This window comes from Epithele typhae (genome assembly GCF_022376455.1).
Source record: "Epithele typhae strain CBS 203.58 chromosome Unknown BXZ73scaffold_2, whole genome shotgun sequence".
In the NCBI taxonomy this organism is placed as follows: domain Eukaryota; kingdom Fungi; phylum Basidiomycota; class Agaricomycetes; order Polyporales; family Epitheliaceae; genus Epithele; species Epithele typhae.
In genome coordinates, this window is record NW_025954193.1 from 587,151 (window position 1) to 607,131 (window position 19,981).

The following is a 19,981-nucleotide window of genomic DNA, read 5'->3' on the forward strand; positions in this document are numbered from 1 at the left end:
CGGGCAGACCACGGGATAGAAGGCACTGAGACAGCAACAGCAGAATTGGGACCGAGCCACCCGCGTGGCAAATGAGGCATTTGCAGTTACAGATATTACCCGCGAATCCCCGTCTCCAGAGGTATTTTTGGGTATAGTGCGTTCCAACCGGAAGCCTCCCTAGTGCAACTCGGCGGATTGAGGCATAGGTGAGTGGTTACGATGGATAGAATCTAGAGATTTTCAAACGGCGGGTGGAAGGACAGGATCCCGAAAAGTTCGGGCTTCGTGTACGCCTGTGCAAACGACCGACAGGAACCCTCTGTGAGATAGATGAACAATGCCCGTAAACGAAAGGAAAGCTTTGAGTTACCAAAAAAGTTGTTACCTGCTCACTGACACCAATAAACCCAACGGAGGCTCCTGGCAAATGGAATGTCCATCTGTTCTTGCGCATGTAAGTTGTATTTCACTTCAGTAGAAAGAAACGCGAGCCCCGACAGTACATGTCACCCTAGATCGTATCAACTACATAACCCGAACTTAGATCAGCAATAAGTTAGCCGAGGAGGGAGCACCCAGACGCATTGCTCCACAGGAAGCCCGCCTCCGCGCGGAAACGGGAGGAAGGACCTTCTAGTACGTGTAAGCGATATGCCGCGCTTGTCGTCCAAACCTTCCTCCCATACACGTTGCGCACCCAGCATTCATCGCGACCAGCAGCATAACTGCCGTAGCCGCGAGCGCCATCCATATCTGGGCCGAGGGATCAGCCAAGCGACATGGAGACACATGGAGATCATTACGACGCACTGCAGGCCCATATTCTGCTTCCAGGCCTGTGGCGTGGAACCGATCACGCGCCACGGTGAAGAGATACATTGTGATGGCGAAAGCTCCGGCGGTGGCGAGGAACGCCAGGGCAGAAAGCAGCCCGAAAACAACGTAAGGCCATCTTGGTTCTCGGCGAGAGAAGAACAGAGGTAGCAGAACAACAGCACTGACAAAACAGACCCCCGCAGCTGGTGTGATATTCAGAGTTGGAAGTCGGAAGGCTTATCTGGAGGCACTCACCTGCGGGGTATAGAACAAGAAGCATAGGAAGAGGTTGCACAAGTTGCTGGAACTGGTAGCCGAACCTATTACGAAGGTCATACCTCCCAACGTGTTCTTGAAGATTGCGAGAAGGAGGCATGACGTACTGTTTAGTTGTACAAACACCCGTCAACTCGTGACAAAAGCCCAATACGCCAAAGCGAACGCCTCCTTCTGCCGAAGTCCGCAAGAAGTAGAACATCTTGATAAATGGTGTGGAGAAGATCACAAGCACGCTAACGTGTTTCATTGAGCCCTGTACGTCTGTACGATCGCGTGTTGGACCACTCACAGCAGTGTCAAGACGGCGATAGTAGCCAGAAACATGGAGAACACGGGGCGGCACATTTCGAAGGTCCACTGTTTCGCATAACCCACAGACGCTGTTCCGGAGCAATAATTCGCGAGCGTTGCCGAAGAGCGTCAAGATGATGCGTCGGAGCAACGTCAGGCCAAGCGTGCGTAGAACACGAGTACTACGCTCTTGCGACTTCGCGTGTGAAGGGGCGGAGGATGGATTGCGGTGCCAGTTCGACTTGTCCCGACGGGCGCTCGGAGTCGACCTCAAAGGTTTCGTGTATGACTCGTGGTCAAAGCCGTGAAGGGTCGTGGAATGGGCGTGTTGAGCGGAGGAACCAGAGGGGTCAGCGTCCAAGTCACGCAGGGCGGGCAGTTGTTGGGCAGTTGCAACACTTCTCGATCAATGTTGGACTTTTCCCTCAGACGCCCGCAGCACCGGTCCGGAGAATATCCGTGGTGAACGGAGCTGCGGCTAGCTGCGGGTGGACCTGGGTGGACTCGGCGCGTGTGGCTTCGCTTTGGGCGCCCCGCCACGACAACTGCCCCACAAGCGACCTCGCTTCATCCGTAGCAGGGAGTCCTTCTTCGAGTCGACGTGCTTCTAAAAGGGTGAGTTTTGCATAGTGTTTTTCTTGCAAGAACCTTAGAGCTGTGGAAGACTCGGTGTATTTTTTAACCGGTTTTAAGTTGCCAGATCAACGCTCACAAGTCACATCTACTCCGAACGGCCCTTTTCTGCACACTTGTACGCACAATGCCTTCGGTAGACTACACACAGCAAGGTTTCACTTCAATTCGGGTCAATATCGACAAGGGGGTGGCCATCGTGACTTTATGCCGGTCAAACCAGTACGCTATCTGCCACTTTCACAAGTGAAACTTACTGATCAGTCCGTTTTGCAGGCGAAATACTTTCGTGGAAGCTACCGTTGCGGACATCGTGAAAGCTTACGACCTTTTCGACAGAGATGATTGTGTGCGTGTCGTGTTGATGACAGCGGAGCAGGATTCACCTGCGTTCTGTGCCGGCGTACGTGTCAATGACTTTCCGTCAGTGACCTATGGAGTTACGCGGCTGACGACGAGGTGCTGGTCAGGCGGAGCTAAGCAAGGGCTGGGGCAGCCTTTTTACTCCGGAGGTTGAAGAAGAAGGCGACACATGTGCGTATATCGGTCACGTCGAGCCGATACCGCCTCACTCATGCCACGGTAGTCCACAGAGACTCAGGTGGCATTGTCACGCTGGCCATATTCCGATGCAGGAAGATTACTATGGTTGCCGTGAATGGACACGCGGTTAGTTGAATGCGTGCAGCAATGTGATCCAGATATGTCAACTGACCCCTGCTCCGTTCATCTCAGGTCGGAGTCGGTATCACCGGACTCCAGTTGCCCTGTGACATCCGTTTTGCATGGGCAGGCACTAAATTGGCTTTCCCTTTCGTTCGCCGGGGCATTGCGCCCGAAGGTGCGCCTCGTTCTCCGTCTGTGTCACCCAACCTCACCCTCGCCATCCAGCCGCATCTTCCTATCTACTTCCGAAGCTCCTTGGTAATTCCCGCGCTCTCTCCCTCTTCCTTACCGGAGCTACAGTGACACCAGACTCGCCCCTTCTCTCCGGCCTGTACCACACCATTCTTCCGAACCGCGAGGACGTGTTCCCCGCTGCCCTCGCGCTCGCCAAGGATCTGGCGGAGAACACGTCAATGACCGCGGTTGCGGTTTCGAAGGCGCTGGTTTGGCGCGGATATGACAATATCGAAGAGCAGCATGTGCTCGACTCACGGGCTATTCGTGTCCTCGCGACGGGGGGAGACGCGAATGAAGGCGCGACTGCCTTTATGCAGCGTCGGCCTCCTAAATTCTCCGATGCGCCCGGCTCCCTCAAGCAATGGATGCCCTGGGTAAGCGCAGACCTTTGATGCATGTGTTGACCTTTTCTAACGGAGCCCTCTTGCAGTGGCGTGAAGTAGCCGTGGTCCCGAGGAAGGCGAAACTCTAGGAGGAAGGCTTGTCTTCGGCAACGCCCCGCCGCGTCGCAACCGCTATCTATGAACGCATACATTGGATTTTTAACTTAGAACCGTGTTTGAAAGGAATGGAATCAACTTTTTCTGGTCGATTGGGTTGCAAGGGGCAGCCCACCCATTCCGGCCCGATTAGAGCGGAACACGTGCGCAGCTTACTTGCCCAGGACATACGAGCGCCAGCACAAGAGTCGCACATGCCTTCTGACAGTGACTTACTACCACCCGCTTCGGCTCGTATACCTCTCGCTTTCTCGGACGGTATACCCATTCATGACCTCCTACCTTCGTGGCTGGTTGTACGGGCCGAACCCGGACGCCGCGTCGTCTAATGTACCCACCATCGAGACCTCCACATCACAGGAGGAAGACGACGACACAGACACCATCCACGAAGATGACGACGATTCGCCCCCTGCGTTTCCTGCCTTGAACAGCGCACAACGGGCGACTCTCAATACCACCAACACTGGAGGGCTTCCCCGCATTCTGACGGATGCGCAACTGATGCCACCTCCCCCACCTCCGTCGCTTGCGTCTCGACGTCGGGTGGCGTCAGCCTCGCCGTCATCGTCGTCTTTGCTCGTGCCTATGGCCACCACGACGGCTCCAACACAGTCTGCTAAGAGAGCGAAGGTCGCTTTAGCCCCCGGACATGGTCCGTTGGACTGGGCGAACCTCAAGAAATCGGGGCAGAACCTTAGGGTGCGTCGTACATGTGGTGGTACTTTTTGGCGAGGCATCGCGATTCTCATGCGTCTTTACAGGGGACAGACGAGCTGCTGCGCGTGACCCCGTCGATGTTGAAAGAACACAGATCAAAGGATGACGCTTGGACAGCCATCAACGGCAAGGTGTACAACATGACGGCATATCTGCCATACCATCCCGGAGGCGAGAAGGAACTCATGCGGGTTGCCGGACGAGACGGCTCGAAGCTCTTCGGTGCGTTTATCCTCACCTCGCGTTGCCTTCGCCCTCATCGTGCCACCAGCGTTGACCCATGCATGGGTTAATGTTGACTACATGCTCGACGAGTGCATGGTGGGCTTTATGACATCCGAATCGTAGTCGGTTATGGCGATGTTCCGATTGGCTTGTTCGCTGTTCTTCGTCGTCTGCTGTCCAATAGGCTCTGACTTTCAGCGTTTTCTTGTCCACACACCGTTCCTGCTGTCTGTTTAGGCCCCTTTGGGCTACCACCTCTCCCATGTAGAGACCATTGTAGAATGTAATTAAAGCGGCCTGAACGCGAAGCGATTGCTTCCTGCCGCTCTCCCGGGCCCAGCGCGAATGCCCATCTGTTGTCTTCTGCGCTCTGAGGTTTCTATCTCATGACAAAGCTCGTGAAAGCGGTGCGTTCCTCTCAACGCGGCCCAAAGGTGCCAGCCAAAGGCTTGCCAAGTGTGTGCGGCATACGCCCACAAATGTGACCTCACGTGTCCACCAGAGACGCGACGCGACTCGATCGCACTCGGTCCTTGGCTACATAACTCTTTCTGCTTGCTCCGCTTCGTTATTAACCCGCCCAGGTACAAGACCGCGAAGGCAGGTCCACGTATGTCCACACACCCCCAGTCCACCACCCCAGCTCTCAGAAGATGCACGAACCCTCCGGTAGCCACCATCGACACACCTCTTCTGGTGCTCTCTCGCCCCGCCCCGCTTCATGGTCGCCCCGCGTCTCTCCGTACAGCAAGCCCGCTGATCCTCGTCACGAGCGAGAACGTGGTGCGGGGTCTGGATATGGCGAGTCTCACCCTACCCTTCACGAGCGAGTCAAGCTCCCGTCGCGCTCCCAAATCCCCCCTACCATGCCGCGCGCGGACCGTCTTGCGATGGAAGCTGCACAGAGCTCTCCTGGACCCTCCACTGGGCATATGGCTTCCGGGAGCTCCCTGGAAGACGGCGAGGTTGTGTCAGGCTCATACCGCTCGGGACGGTCGTCGAGAGCGAGAACGCCGCCGGAAGACGGCGAACCGGTTCCGCGCAAGTCTGAACCTAGGCGTTTCTCTGGAGACGACGCTCTCGGCGAACGAACTTCACGGGGAAACGCGTCGCGCGACCGCGTGCGCGTCAAGAGCGAAGAGAGCGGGGTCGCGGCACCACCGGTTATGGAGAGGGACTCGTCCAGTGGGAGGAGACGCCGCACGGCTACCATTGACGTCGTGAGTACGTTGCTTCACTTGTTGTATCGTGTTTTTTAAACATCTTCAAGTTTGGGAACAAGCTCGATCCATCTCCGGCGCATACAGCCAGTCCCCCGACCCCCTCTCCGTCAAAGCAGGTCGCAAACAAGCCCACTCAAGCCGTCCCTTCGTCCTCCTCTTCTAGTTTCGGTTCTAGTACCATCTCTATTGATCCACTCTCGCGACCCTCGTCCACTCTCGCGGGCTCCTCCGGCCTGTCTCTTATCAACGCACTCCCCGAGGAAACAGTCAATTCGACCAAGTTCTCTCGCGAAGTAATTGATTCTTGCCGCGACATCATGGCCAAGCTCATCGCAAGCACCTCAAAGAACAATACCCCCGAAAGCGCCCGCTCACTGCTGTCAGACGATAAAATGGTCGACTTCATCCGGCTCGCAAGAACGATCCGCGCTCAGGTTGCTCCCAAGCGATCTCTTGAAGACGACTCTATGCAACCTCGACCGCTCAAGTCGCCGAGGTCGGACCCGCTCGCTAAGACCGAGGAAACGCCTGCTCGTACCTCTGCGACCAGTAGGTCGAGCACGAGGTTCGGACCGGCACTACAAACTCCTGCTTCTGAGTCTCGGCTTCAAGAGCATGCGACGGTGCTTCCTGCGGACCTGCCTCCTGGAGCCTCGACAGCCTCCGCCCCAGAAGTCGTTATGGAGAGTGCCAATATCTCTAATGTGGATCACCCGCAATCGTCATCCTTCACTGTAGAGCAACCTGTGGAAATAAAAACTGCTCCAGCTAGACGCAGAACGAGAAGCCTCAGTCCCACCGTACCCACGTCGTACCTCCAACAACCGTCGTCTACATCGACCCTGGTCGATCTCGGCAAGGGAGCGTGGACCCCTCAATCGCAGTTGTCGCCGTCATCTACGATGATGCACGATGCTACTCACCTTGAAGATGCAGAAATGAAGAACACCGAGGCCACCCGAATTCCAGACGTCGTACCCGACGATCCATCAACCCCCCGCGAACTGGATCCTGCCCCGTTTGGAGATGAGCCCCCGTGTTCTCCGTGTCCGGTCCCCGGTATCTGGGCGGAGTTCAGGGGTTGTAAAGCAAGCGTAAATACTGTTTCTTTCCGGATAGATCGATCTACGTTGGATGCAGTTAAGAGGTGGTCACAGCGGGAAGAGTCATTCGAGTTAGTTTTCTCCGTTGTCCCATTGAAGGTATCTGACCGGGGTCATTGTCATTCCAGTCCGCAAGAAAGACACGTCAAACTACACCTGCTGTGCGTCTCTCGTGACCGCGCGAGCACTGTCATGGACTCCAAGGATGCTCTCGCTGCGGCTTTGTGGGAAATGCCGTCGAATTGGCCGCCGACGGGCCATGTTGTCTTGAGCTTTACGTCGGAGGGCGGTCCGACTCATAAGATCTCTCGGGTGGGTCTTGGAAGGGGGCGGCTCTCTGTCGCGTGGCCAGTTTGGTGTTCTGATACACGTTTTGCAGTTCCCTAGCGAAAGAGACGGCCCGATGCTTCTGAGCCCCTACGTATGCGGGAGCTTCAACACGCTCGAGTTCATTGCTCTTGAAGACATTTCTGACCGCTTATTTGTTGTGCACGCTGCCGAGCCCTCGTCCATGGAGAAAAAAATAGCCTTGCGTATTTTGCGTTCCAAGGCTCCCAAGAGCAAGCTTCTCGGAGACTAGCAGGGTCAAGATGCTTCCGCAACGAATCCCTCGTCCTCCCGCACGATCGGACGACACCCAACCACCTTCTTGTTATCGTTTTTGACCGTGTCCATGTATGGCTCACGCGACTAAAGTTCCCCTCCCCCCCATTCGAGCGTTACAATGAGGCTCAGCTGCTCGTCAATCTCCCGACACTTCCAGCACCCTATGTCCACTCATTTATCCACCTAATCGCGAAGACACGGCGAAACGGTTCTGCAGGCTTAAATCGTTGGTTGGGTGCGCCACTTGGTCCAACAGCCTCTCGGTCTCCGGTTTGGGGACAGCTAGGGTGATCGGTCCTCTCCAACCCAGTCTTGGCCCCCAACGGAAGTCAAAACTCGTTTCGGCCAGTCACAGCGATGGTGCTACAATACGCAGCCCGGGACGACGTCAACACCTGATCAAGACTCTTCGTCGGCCTGCCTGCAATCACTGGATTTGAGGGCCTAGCCTACCGCTCTTCTTGTACTCGTCGCGTGTAATGATCCCGCTCAAAGCCTACAAATGCACATGGTTCACCCTGGTCACACCGTGCCTCGTCCCCATCACCAGCAAACCTCAAGCCCCGCGATTTGAATCAGCGCCAGGTATACCGCCACATGCAGCTGAGGCCGCCTGCTGCCTCCCGCTGCGGGTGCTGACACAGATGCGGGTTCGTGCGTGGCGGTGACACAGCACGTAACGCAGCGAGAACGAGCTGGGCAGGACGGGCAAACGGGCATATGAAGAGCGAAGCGGCGGCAGGACGAAGCTCATCCCCCCGACCCAACCTCGCGGCGACCAACTTCTAACCTTCTTCAACCTTTTTCTTTCCGACTCCCAACCAACCCGGATTCGCGATACAGTTCTTCGCCAAGCTCGCTGCCGTCCTTGCTCTTGCGCGCGCCGCCCAGGCCATCGCCGTCCCTGGTGAGTTGGCTGTCTCGGAAGGCCTGTCGAGCTGCACGCTAACAACTGCATTTTGATTCAGCTGAGATCGGCGTCGACGGCGGTGGCTGCGCTCGCAGCGTCGGTCTCGAGGACTGGTCTTAATCGATTTTTCTTCAGTGCATGTCCTTCGCTCAAGTGCATGCATTTCACGGGCTGACGATGCTCTCTCGAACAGCATCCGGTGATCGGCTAGTCTACATGCCTCTAGACGGGAGTCGTTTGGGAGACGGGTCAACTACTTGCGGGGATCCGCCGTTTTGTGGTGTTGTCGTTATTGGTGGATCGTCTATCGTTTGGAACATGCTCGTGCTGGCCTCCGGTCTGTGTGCGATGGATACAAAACCCAGACTACCGTACGTGCAGTCAAATATCGGTATATAGACATAGACATACGAATCAGCATGCTATTACGAGGGGGAATGCCGAGATCTAGTTGCATGGGTACGTAGGGGTGAGAGCGGTATGACAAGCATAACAAGCAAAACGCGAAAGCAAAATCGACAGTGGAATCTACACGGCGCATAGTCGTACACATGGATGACGGAGAGAGCAATAGAGTAATAAGCAAAATAGAGTCCTAAACTGCCGGCGTCGCAGCATATACGAAGGCAAACCGGCCGACCCATTAAGAGTGATGGGGTCATATCGACACCGTGACCCGGGCGTGCAACTGCAACCCAACCACGGCAGTCAGACGCGGTCCCCCGACGGCGCGCACGAGGCCAGAGCTTCAGTCACTCACGACGTGTGACGGTGGCCTCGGTGGCCCAGGGATGCTGATCGCGGGGACGGTGAAGCGGCCGAGCCCGGCGAGCGTCGCCTCCCACTTGCGCTTGCTCCGGCGCGACCTGGCGAGCTCGCGGAGCTGCGCGTCGGTGGGATGGTGGAGGATGAAGGCGAAGAAGAGCCGAGAGAGGTCGTTGTACTGGTAGAGATGGAGGACGTTCTCGGCGGGGGATGCGAGGAGGCCGCGAGCGCCGATGTCGATGATGTGATCGCGGTTGGTCTGCAAAAAGACGTTAAGTGTTGAAAGGGATGCGGGATAGATGTGGGAACTTACCCATTGGAACGGGGGAGAGATGGTGATTTCCCTCTTCTTTCCTCCGCTACTTTCGTCCGGATGCAGGACGAACCAATCGGGGTATCCTGATGGTTGGGCGGTCCAAGGCACAGGGTGGCCACACTGGGTGATGTCGATCTCCCCGTCGATGTCGTCGTCGAGTGCCTTCACGAAGTTTTCCATGGTAAATTTGACCAGCGAGACACACATGCTATCCGTCATAACCTCCCTGAAAGCAAGATGAGCACGTCATTCATAGGTGGAAGAAAGAAGGGGCGTACTTAGTTGACTCGCGACTGTTCCAGCGAGTGATCTGAGCGACCTCTTCTTCTGACAGAGTGAAAGTAAGCTTCGTGGGCTCATTGTGAGGAGTACACTTCGCTCGTCCTTCATGGACTACAAGCAAGCGTATGCAGCGGCCCACAAAGGGCGATGCATCGTCGTCGGTCATATTCTCGTCTTCAGCCTCTGAGATAAGGTCTTCGTCTGCGGGTTCCGGTTGTGACGGTTGTGATGGGGGCTCGGACGTCGTGGGTGCTGAAGGCAAAGAAACGTCTATGCGGGTATTAGGACGCGATCCAACAAGAAAACCTTTGTCTTACCCATTCGATCACCATTGGACAAGCAGGAGTCCGAAGTTACCGCGGGAGGCGGTGTTGTACTCTTCATGCGAGGTCCAGGGGTGTTCTCTCGAGCGTCGTCAACAACTGTGTCAGTCGACGTTGTTGTTTTCATTGTTGCTTCGCTCGACACAGATTCGGGAGGTTGCGCCGTCGAGACGTCGGTCAGCGGTTCCCCAGCAGGCTCCTTTATTTTCGAGCTTTGTTCTTCGATTTCGATCTTGTCGCCTAGTACCGCATCTATAGATTCGACGCTGACGTCTATTGGTTCGGCGTTCGTGTCGTTCGGCTCGGTGCTGACGTTCATGGCGTCGGGGGAGCGAGTGAAGGACGACGTGTCTTCCAAGACCGTAGCTAGAATTGCGCTGTCACCTGTCGCCGGATCATTTTCAGTGGTGGACGGTGTTGTTTCCGTCACCGTACTTGCTTCCGGGAGCGTAGGGCTGGGTGGCAACGGAGCAGGCGGCTTATCTTCTGCGGCATTGAGGTCCTTTTTGAGTTCCGCTAGCGATACTGGAGAGGATACTAGTGTGTCGGGCAGAAACCTCAAACCTGGCGGACCTTTCTTCACCTTCTTCCTCTTCGGCAACGGCGTTGGAAGCTTCTCTGAGATTGGGGACTCAGAGGGGGTCGGGGGTAGCTTGGCTGGAGTCGCAGGAGCTGTCTCCCGACTCTCTGCGGACAAGGGTGGAGAGCGGCGGCGCTTCAAGGAGGGGGGAATCACGTCCGTAGAGGATGGCATTACGTCATTTTGCGGAGGAGCATCGACCAGGTCGTTTTGTATCGGTGCGGGCGGTGGGGGGTGGTCCTTGGGGGGGAGGGCGGTAGAAGCGGGATTGCCGTCAGACTCTGCAGAATACTTCTCTATGAACCAATCTAGGTCGGCTTTGAGGAAGTCTTCCGTCGGTACAATGGATTTCCGCTTCTTCGATTTATGCACAGAAGGCCCGGATGACATGACGCCTTCAGAAGCGTTAGATTTCATGGAAGCATTTATGAACGGCTGAGTAGGCTCCGTGGGGTTGGGTGAACCTGCGCCGAACACTGGCGCTATCGCAGGCCCAGAGGTCTGGTATGTCTGCGGTGTTTTGGGAGCGGTCGAATCTGTCGGGGTGGTAGATCTTTCTCCGGAGTCAACACAACAACTTCAAGAGTTAGAAGAGGACAAGAGAGGTGTTCCTCAGGGCCGAAACCCTGCAAAACTTGCAAACGGACGAAAACCTCAGATGTCCATCCGAGCTTTGGAATGCTTCCGCCGAGTCATCGCACGTCAGCGCGGCGTGCGCTGTTGGGTGACGGAGTCTGACGATTGAGGACATCGCAGTCTAGTGGAAGAGTGGAGTGACCACGTTGAGTCTAATCGAGGGACCATGGACTTAGGTCAAATTTGAGAGATGAAGGCGCATTCAGTGTGAAAGCTCCAGACAAGCTGGATTCTCACTTGTCTAGCGCATAGTTCGGGAGCAACCATGCTCCGAGTTCACTGCACAGGCCCTTGAGTCGCAATTGCACGCGATGCTGGCACCGCCGAAGAGCATTCACAGCGCCGATTGCTTTGTGAATGCACGCCAGGTCGCCTTTCGCCATGCTCGCCCCTCCACAAACGCAAGAGCAAGCAGGGACTACCAAGAAGTACTCACTGTAGCGACGCAGCCCGCTTGGTGACAGAAGATGGTCTATGGTGGGACAGAAACTCGTCAACGTCGGGGATGATGATCTTGAGAATGGCGTAGAGGCGGTCTGCAGGCAAGAGTGCGATGGGTCAAGGGGCAGAAAACAGGCCTGAACAAAGCACGCACGCTGGAGGTCCTCCTCCACAAAATGGGTATAAAAGCGACCGACAGTCCGGACCAACTTCTCAAATGGCTGCACCCAGGCCTGGATTTGGGTGGCGCGCTCAGGGGAGGGGACAGGGGTAGCATGCGGCTGTAGCCCTCCTTGTCCGCGCACTGTCACTAAAGCGGTCTGTTGCGCATGATTTGAGCTCACGTGCCTCGCGTCAACCCGACGGCATACCTCAAGGAGTCTGATGATCTGCGTCGAACATAACACGTTGAAGCAAGGGAAGGTGAACGCATACGGACGCCTGTACTCACCACGGGGCGGGCACTGGCGTAGTACGCCCTGTCGATCTTGCAGAACACGGCGAGTTTGTTGGCGCTGGAACGAAACACTTGGAGATCGTCGCTGGCAAAATACTTAAAGAAGTCGGGCCAGACGCGGTCGTTGTTAGCCTCCGCCTCGGTGGTCGACCGGGCGGGGTTCACGGGCAGCGACATGGGGGGAGCGGCGGGGCACAAAGACGCCTGCGGGAGTTCATCGCCGCGTACAGTGACCTCGGAGATTATACGCACGCATCTTATCTGATTAGCACGAACTATCTTATCGCCAGACTTTCTCCCGCTTCAGTGACGCGTCACGGCGCTTGCGGCGTCTTATGCATCGTCGCCCTCCGCGTCAAGCGAGCCGCGTCCACTCTCCCTTCCTCCCCCTGCCTCCGTCCCCGCTCCCAGACCTCAGGCAGGTCCTCCTGCTCCCTGCGGCGCCCATGAATATTTTCGGCAGCCTCAAGACCGCGGCCGGCGCGTCCTCCCGGTCGTGTACCCGCCGTATATGCGAGCCGGGTCCCTCCAGAGTGACTCTGCACGCTGGTCTTGCGGGCCCCTCGTGGCAGGCGTTCTACACCGCCGGCAAGGTCGTTGGAGCGCGTCGGACGTTCTATTCGTCTACTGTCGCCGACTTCACTCCTACTGCTGCCATCCGCCTCCCGCGATGGGTAAATGCCAGACTAGGGCCCTCACGCGACCAGAAGCCCGTAGAGGCGGACTCCCAGACGGACTCGTCTCAGCCCCGGGCCCGACTCGACGGGCCCGAGGATGAACAAGGAGCGGCACCACCCGCGTCAGCCCCTCCTTCAGCCCCTCCGTCCTCCTCGTCTTCGGGAGACGGTGCAGACAACGCCGATGCCCCGCCACCTCCGCCTCCCTCCGACGCCCCTTCGCAACCACAGACGTCTATTTCCAAGCAAACTGTACCGGAAAACTACCCTCAGGTTCTTGCTCTCCCCATCGCTCGTCGTCCCCTTTTCCCCGGATTCTACAAGGCGGTCGTCATTCGGAACCCGGCGGTTGTGGCGTCGATTAAGGAGATGATGCGTCGCGGCCAGCCCTACCTCGGTGCCTTCTTGCTCAAGGACGAGAATGCGGATAGCGACATCATCACGGACATCAACTCGGTACACCCTGTCGGAGTCTTCGCGCAGATTACCAGCGTCTTCACAGCGCAGGGCAGCAAGGATGAAGATAAGGAAGAAGGCCTCACCGCCGTACTCTACCCCCACCGTCGAATCAAGATTACGGAGCTCGTAAAGAACGGCACTGCCGCCAAGATCGAAGAGGTCGAAGGTGACAAGGTGGATGCGGTTACTGAGCCTGAAGGTCAGCTTCCAACACCTCCTCCGGAACGCGACGGCCCTCCTATGACGATGCAAACGTCTTTCCTCGAGAAGTACGCTGTGTCCGTCGTAAACGTGGACAACCTCGCCACTCTGCCTTACAACAAGGATGATCAGTACATCCGCGCCTTTATGTCGGAAATTGTCTCCGTCTTCAAGGATATCGCGCAGCTCAACCCCCTCTTCCGTGACCAAATTGCAAACTTCTCCATCAACCAGGTCGCCTCGAACGTATTCGACGAGCCAGACAAGCTCGCCGATTTCGCGGCCGCAGTGTCTACCGGGGAACCGAACGAGTTACAAGACGTCCTGGAGAGTCTCGTCGTTGATGACCGTCTTCGGAAGGCGCTCTTGGTTCTCAAGAAGGAGCTTATCAATGCCCAGCTGCAGAGCAAGCTCGCGCGTGACGTCGACAGCAAGATCGCGAAGCGTCAGCGCGAGTATTACCTCATGGAACAACTCAAGGGTATCAAGAAGGAGCTCGGCATGGAATCCGACGGGAAGGACAAGCTTATCGAGAAATTCAAGGAGCGCGCGGCGACGCTGAAGATGCCGGAGGGTGTGCGTAAGGTGTTCGACGAGGAGCTGAATAAGCTTATGCACCTGGAACCCGCGGCATCGGAGGCGAATGTGACGCGTAACTACTTGGAATGGCTTACTCAGGTGCGCATCGGCTTGATGTTGGTTGAGCGCATTACCAATACCCCGTTTCGCAGATTCCTTGGGGCCAGCATTCTCGTGAGAACTATTCGATCGCGAATGCTCAGTCGGTTCTCGACGAAGACCACTATGGGCTCAAGGATGTGAAGGACCGTATTCTTGAGTTCCTCGCTGTTGGCAAGCTGCGCGGAACGGTTGAAGGCAAGATCATCTGTCTTGTCGGTCCCCCTGGTGTCGGCAAGACGTCAATTGGCAAGTCTATCGCTCGGGCTCTCAACAGACAGTTCTTCCGTTTCTCGGTCGGCGGTTTGACAGACGTGGCTGAGATCAAGGGCCACCGTCGTACCTACGTCGGGTAAGAGCGTCATCATGTCTGAGCCTTCATTGACTCACAACATATGCTCCCAGAGCTCTTCCTGGAAAGATCATCCAAGCACTTAAGCGTGTAGGAACGGAGAATCCTCTCGTCCTCATCGATGAGGTTGACAAGATTGGCCGTGGACACAATGGTGATCCTGCCAGCGCTTTGCTCGAGATGCTCGACCCTGAGCAGAACACGGCTTTCCTGGATCACTAGTAAGTTCTATTGCATCGTGCACACAGGCGGCTTGCTCAGTGTTCTACAGCATGGATGTCCCCGTGGATTTGTCGCGCGTGCTCTTCGTCTGCACTGCCAACATGCTGGACACCATCCCAGCACCTTTGTTGGATCGTATGGAGGTCTTGGAAGTAAGCGGCTACGTCTCTGAGGAGAAGGCACAGATCGCGTCCAGGTATCTTGGTCCTCAGGCGAGGGAGGCTTCTGGTCTGAAGGACGCCGATGTCGAGCTGGACCCTGCCGCTGTCGACATGCTCATTAAGTACTACTGCCGCGAGAGTGGTGTGCGTAACCTGAAGAAGCATATCGACAAGGTAAGCGCCCCCGATTCACGCTCGCTTTGCGTACCTCCTGACGGAGGCCCATTTGTCAGATCTACCGCAAGGCTGCTTTGAAGATCGTCCAGGACCTTGGAGAGGAAGTTTTCCCCGAACCTGTTCCTGCCCCCGCAGAGGCTGCCGCCGCCGCCGACGTCAAGGAGTCCAAGGACGAAAGTCCGGAAATGATCACTGTTGAGAAACAGGACGCACCGTCCTTGAACCCTGCCGCGCCTGAAACGTCAACTCCCCTCACGTCTTCCGAGGATACTGAACGCGTTGTCACCACCATTGAGCGCCAGCCGATGAAGGTCCCTGACACCGTCCACATTAAGATCACTCCCGAGAGCCTCAAGGACTATGTTGGGCCTCAGGTCTACCAGAAAGACAGGCTGTATGTTCAGGCTCCTCCGGCCGGCGTCAGCACTGGCCTCGGATACTTGGGCAACGGTTCCGGTGCAGTCATGCCGATCGAGGCTTTGGTAGGTTGAGCTACTTTATCTATATAAGATATATGTTGATAGCATATTTTCACAGACTATGCCTGGCAAGGGCAACATTCAGCTCACCGGTAAGCTCGGCGAGGTCATCCGCGAGAGTGCGCAAATTGCGCTCTCCTGGGTCAAGAGCCACGCCTTCGAGCTCGGCATCACCAAGTCTCCCGACGAGCAGTTCCTTACCGACCGCGACGTCCACGTCCACATGCCCGAGGGCAGCATCGGCAAGGAGGGCCCCAGCGCCGGCACCGCCCTCCTCTCCGCCTTCGTCTCGCTGTTCACCAAGACCAAGATCAATCCTGACATCGGTACGTTCCCCTCTCGGCCATTTCTCCCATGCAGCCTGCTCATGACTGTCCTTCAGCAATGACCGGCGAGATCTCGCTCGTCGGCATGGTCCTTCCCGTCGGCGGCCTGAAAGAGAAGATCCTCGCGGCGCATCGCGCCGGGATCAAGACCATCCTCGCCCCCGCGGGCAACCGCCAGGACATCGAGGAGAACGTTCCGGCGAGCGTCAAGACCGGCATCCGCTTCGTCTATGTTGAGACCGTCGACGAGGTCCTCCAGGAAGTCTTCCGCGGCGAGCAGGTCGCCGAGCGTTGGAAGGAATCCTTCAAGCTCTGAGCCTCATGAGCGACACATGTCGCGCGACGGGTCCCGATGCAAGGGCGAAGGGCTGGGGACCCTTCTTCTGCTCCGCCTTTCCTTCACGCGACCACCCTCGGGCGCGCTCCGAGGCGGTGCGCCCTGACGGAGAACTTACAAGTACCACAATCCTTAATGCGCGCTTCCACGGCTTAGAGCTGATCCGTTACTTGCACTCTACACATCGGCTACCTGTATAATATCACACGCACGCTCTGAACACCGCTCACTTTCATGGCATGGAAACTCGCTCGTATGCGTCGTCTGTTTGCTCTCAATCGTTGCGCATGGCAATCAGGATGAATCCCCCAGACGTTGGAGGCGTCGTGGTTGCGCTTGGATCTCCGCCACAGTGTTTGCGTCGAGGAATCTGATGCACCAGTTGTCACGAAGGGAGGATGAGGTCCAAAATTGTCGCTCGACCTCACTCGAGAGCTCAATATCATGCTTGTCCTGTGTATCACTCCTATCCTTACCCGGGCCATCCATCCCCGCGAACAGTGCGAGGCCGTTTCGTTGATGTCCTGCTCCCCCCGATTCGTGAACCCAGCCCTATGGAGTAGATTTGGCTCATGTACGCCTACAATAGGGCGCTGCCCTCGAGGACGTTGAAAAAAATTGGTGTTCGAGCAGCGTAAAATGATATCCACTACCACCGACGGGGATCGAACCCGCAACCCCCACCTAGCATCCCACCCCATGTAGGAAGGTGATGCGCTACCATTGCGCCACGATGGCGACATCAATGTTATCCTTAAAACAGTCTTGTCATCTTAGCTGCCGCTTCCACTCGATGGTCAAGCGGTAGTCATCACATGCTGCATGCTGCCCAACTTCCTCCCGATTTCCACTAAGACACTCGCCGCTACGAAACGGCCGATCCACCCACGGGCGCCCTGAAGCCCCAATACTGACCTTACTTGAAAAGATGGCACATCACACGTGGAGGTATGGATCCGGGAAAGCATACCAGGGAGATCGCCCCCGTGCAGTGGCGGTCAGCGAGCAAGCGCGCCGATTCGCACCTTCGTCCAATTGCGCACGCGCGGCGAGCCGTTTGTAAAACAGCTGCAGGAGTCGTTGTCCGCCGGAGATGTGCACAGTAGGAGCATGATGCGCCCGTGGTTCACACCGTGTTCCATGTAGTGACTGTGGGGAAAGAAGCCTGCGATAGGCGACCGGTACCTCGGTGGACAATGGGCGTCGAGCTTGAAACTGGAGTCGCACATGCTCAGAACAGCGGTTTAGACCGGGAGAAGAGTGACGATTGATTGTGCTGAGATCGGGCGATCGCCTCGCGTTGCGCTGCGTCGATAGACATTGCACCCAGTTCGAGCAGAGCAGACCAGAGTCCGTCCGCGTGCAGACCGCTTGTGCCAAGCGGATTCGGAAAGTCAGCACTCCGCCTCCCCGATCCCGGCGTCGGAACCTCCGGCCCCATGTCCTGACCCATTCGCCGTTCGGACGTCCAGCCAAATCTCACGTTCGGGATCCAAGACGCCGACCGGCCGTCGTTCCCCCTTTAGGACCGTACGGAGGTTCGGCGATCGTGGTGCGTTACTGAACGTTTGATGTCATCAAAGCGCGCCGGACCGCGACGGAGCAGCAGCCTTGAGGCGAGCCAACTCGGTGAGCGACGGGGGAACGCCGAGCCGCGGGTTTGATCGTGGCCCAGGAACTTCACGAGCAAAGTTTAGAGGCGTCGCGGAAGTTCGAAACGCGGCGGCGGTGAGACGGAGCCGGTTGAGCAGGGCCCGGACGACTCCATCGAGGGAGTGAGCGGCATGCTGCTTACCTTCACGGTGGAAGTTTCAGGCCTTCAGGGTGCTTCAGATTCGGGGCCGGCGTCTGCGAGCAAGTGGAGCGCGCGGCGTAGATCCAAAGATGAGGCCAGCGGAAGAGTGTGGGGCGTGCTCCGCGAAACGAAAGAGTCACGCTGCCGATCCAGTCGCCTTCCTCTGCGATCGACGGACCGTTGCCTCCTCCGAGAGTGCGCGGACTGCAGGATGTGCACAATTATTTGCCCATCAGCCGATTCGGTTGAACCCGCAAGTACATACGTACACGCTGGGCAAGAGTGCAGCAGACTGTCTAGAGGCGAACCAGACTTCGTCATCGCGCACGACCTGTCGAGTGATGATCAAAGTACTCACGTATCGAGAGCCCCGGAGGCACGCTTCGCTTGGCGACGGAGGAAGAAGCTGGAGGAGGCGAACGTGCGGCACGCTCCGATCGGACAAAACGGACGCACCGGCGAACGCGCCGCCAGGTGCGCGCGCTGGGATCCCGGAGGCACACCCAGTGCGTGCACCACGGGCCTTCGGAGCTTCGAGCTTGAATCGTCCATCGCCGCGCGCGGTGCGCCCATACCCTGCAGCCCACGCGGCTCGCGGGCCTCGAGGGCGTCGGGGGACGCTGGGGCCCTTCGTTGTGGACGCGCGCAACGACGTCAGCGCGAAACGCAGTGACCGCACCCACGCACGGCACACGACCATCAGATCCGTGCTCCGTTTCCTCCGTGCGCCGTGCACCAATCGCAGCCGGGCCAAGGCCGCGGAGATTCGCCCCAGACGGACTGGACAGACGTCCGCGCACCACGAATCGCCTGCGAGCGGCGGAGCGAGCAGCTTTCGTCGTTCGACGGCGACCGTTGAACGTTGACAGCTCAGGGGCCCGCGCGCCTGGGGTGTGGAGGGTGACAGATGGGAACATTGGCCTTGAAGCTTCAAGGCGCGCGCGGGGGACGCGATCCCCAGTCAACGCCCTGGAAGCCACGCCAGGAACGCCGTAACGTCCGAGCGGACGGACGCCCTGCGCCGAAAGACGAAGGATCAATTGACGATATTGATGTCAATGCAGCCCGCCGCAGTGACAGCGGGGAGCTCGCGGGGCCTGCGGCGCGCCGCACAAGCTGTTTCGTCGGCCACATTGCCGCGCCCGCGCCGCTTCGCGGGTGCACCGGGAGGACCTGTGGTACGTAACCTCTGCGAGCCCAACAATGAGCAGAGATGGCGAGCGGCCGCCGCATCTAAGGATCCGGACACCGTCGTGGTCGGCAAGGGTCATGTTTCCGGGGTCGAGATCGATGCACCGGGAGGTGATGAGATGGGCGGGTCAGGGATGCCGACCCGGAAGCTTTGTGGCGTGCGCAGGCACGCGCGCGCTCAGCGCCCCGACGTGCGTGCGGGGAAATGAGTGGGGGACGCCGGGCGGGCCGGGGACGACGCGAGGATCGGGCGGCCTGCCCGCGAACGCGACGGATCTGCCAAGGGCGCGCGGCGACAGAGTGGCAGATTGGGATGGCTGAGATGCGCATTATTGCGGGAGGAGGCGCGAGCCCGAGGAGCGCGCGAAGTGTTGAGGGCGTGAGAGCGCGGGCGGGCGATCCCCACGCGCGTGAGTGGAGGGCGGAGATGTCGGATGGGGGCAGCTCGGCCTGGGCCAGTCGAGAGGGAGATGCGGGGGGCGGCCAATGATTAATGAGCAAGGCGAGCGAGCGCAGCGGCGCCGCCGCGATCATGGGAGGCGCGGGGACGGTTCGAGGACCGCTTTGCTAGGGCGCGGCGCGGCACGGGCGATACGTCTAGTGATGGGTCGTGCCGAAGCGCAAAAACGGGCACATGCGTCGGTGCGGGAGATGGGAAATGTAGGTTTGCGCACGGTGGATGAATGCCATGACCATGCTGGGTGGTGGGGTCATGTACGAAATCTGAGGTATTGAGAAATGTATGAGACACAGGTACATAGCATGCCCAAAGAGACTGTAAAACATGCCGTGCTATCGCGACCACAGGTGAGGATTCAGCGGGGGCCATGTTCACAAGCTAGCCATCTCGGGGATGTCGGACCCGCTTCAGGGGAGATGTGTTCTACCTAGTGTTCGGGAGGGATTGTTAGGACCCAGAACTCGATGTGGACGGG

At 57.7% G+C, this 19,981-nt stretch overlaps 6 protein-coding genes and 1 non-coding gene across 7 annotated transcripts; 4 read left to right on the forward strand and 3 right to left on the reverse strand.

The window, feature by feature from the left end:
- Positions 1 to 538: 538 nt before the first annotated feature.
- BXZ73DRAFT_96106 (uncharacterized protein) lies at positions 539 to 1,401 on the reverse strand (the record flags this gene model as incomplete). Its single annotated transcript, XM_048026984.1, has 6 exons — positions 539 to 612; positions 669 to 735; positions 793 to 1,001; positions 1,054 to 1,180; positions 1,241 to 1,310; positions 1,367 to 1,401. 6 exons carry the CDS (start codon positions 1,399 to 1,401, stop codon positions 539 to 541), a joined length of 582 nt encoding a protein of 193 aa, XP_047883104.1.
- Positions 1,402 to 2,128: 727 nt separating this feature from the next.
- On the forward strand, positions 2,129 to 3,376 carry BXZ73DRAFT_86672 (peroxisomal enoyl-CoA-hydratase; the record flags this gene model as incomplete). Its single annotated transcript, XM_048024279.1, has 7 exons — positions 2,129 to 2,223; positions 2,278 to 2,404; positions 2,472 to 2,535; positions 2,588 to 2,670; positions 2,737 to 2,842; positions 2,893 to 3,278; positions 3,335 to 3,376. The coding sequence occupies 7 exons, from the start codon at positions 2,129 to 2,131 to the stop codon at positions 3,374 to 3,376; spliced, it is 903 nt and encodes a 300-aa protein (XP_047883105.1).
- Positions 3,377 to 3,674: 298 nt separating this feature from the next.
- Positions 3,675 to 4,472, forward strand: BXZ73DRAFT_96108 (cytochrome b5; the record flags this gene model as incomplete). Its single annotated transcript, XM_048026985.1, has 3 exons — positions 3,675 to 4,106; positions 4,169 to 4,346; positions 4,396 to 4,472. 3 exons carry the CDS (start codon positions 3,675 to 3,677, stop codon positions 4,470 to 4,472), a joined length of 687 nt encoding a protein of 228 aa, XP_047883106.1.
- Positions 4,473 to 5,215: 743 nt separating this feature from the next.
- On the forward strand, positions 5,216 to 6,751 carry BXZ73DRAFT_73319 (uncharacterized protein; the record flags this gene model as incomplete). Its single annotated transcript, XM_048021877.1, has 3 exons — positions 5,216 to 5,569; positions 5,620 to 6,666; positions 6,713 to 6,751. The coding sequence occupies 3 exons, from the start codon at positions 5,216 to 5,218 to the stop codon at positions 6,749 to 6,751; spliced, it is 1,440 nt and encodes a 479-aa protein (XP_047883107.1).
- Positions 6,752 to 8,605: 1,854 nt separating this feature from the next.
- Positions 8,606 to 10,847, reverse strand: BXZ73DRAFT_73320 (uncharacterized protein; the record flags this gene model as incomplete). Its single annotated transcript, XM_048021878.1, has 6 exons — positions 8,606 to 8,638; positions 8,952 to 9,215; positions 9,270 to 9,498; positions 9,551 to 9,806; positions 9,872 to 10,402; positions 10,451 to 10,847. The coding sequence occupies 6 exons, from the start codon at positions 10,845 to 10,847 to the stop codon at positions 8,606 to 8,608; spliced, it is 1,710 nt and encodes a 569-aa protein (XP_047883108.1).
- Positions 10,848 to 12,437: 1,590 nt separating this feature from the next.
- BXZ73DRAFT_73321 (ATP-dependent protease La) lies at positions 12,438 to 16,039 on the forward strand (the record flags this gene model as incomplete). The annotated part of the gene is made up of 7 exons (XM_048021879.1): positions 12,438 to 14,006; positions 14,060 to 14,358; positions 14,412 to 14,579; positions 14,630 to 14,915; positions 14,975 to 15,400; positions 15,456 to 15,723; positions 15,780 to 16,039. The coding sequence occupies 7 exons, from the start codon at positions 12,438 to 12,440 to the stop codon at positions 16,037 to 16,039; spliced, it is 3,276 nt and encodes a 1,091-aa protein (XP_047883109.1).
- Positions 16,040 to 16,710: 671 nt separating this feature from the next.
- On the reverse strand, positions 16,711 to 16,798 carry BXZ73DRAFT_t16. The gene has a single exon. It is a non-coding gene; the product is annotated as a tRNA-Arg (tRNA).
- Positions 16,799 to 19,981: the final 3,183 nt, after the last annotated feature.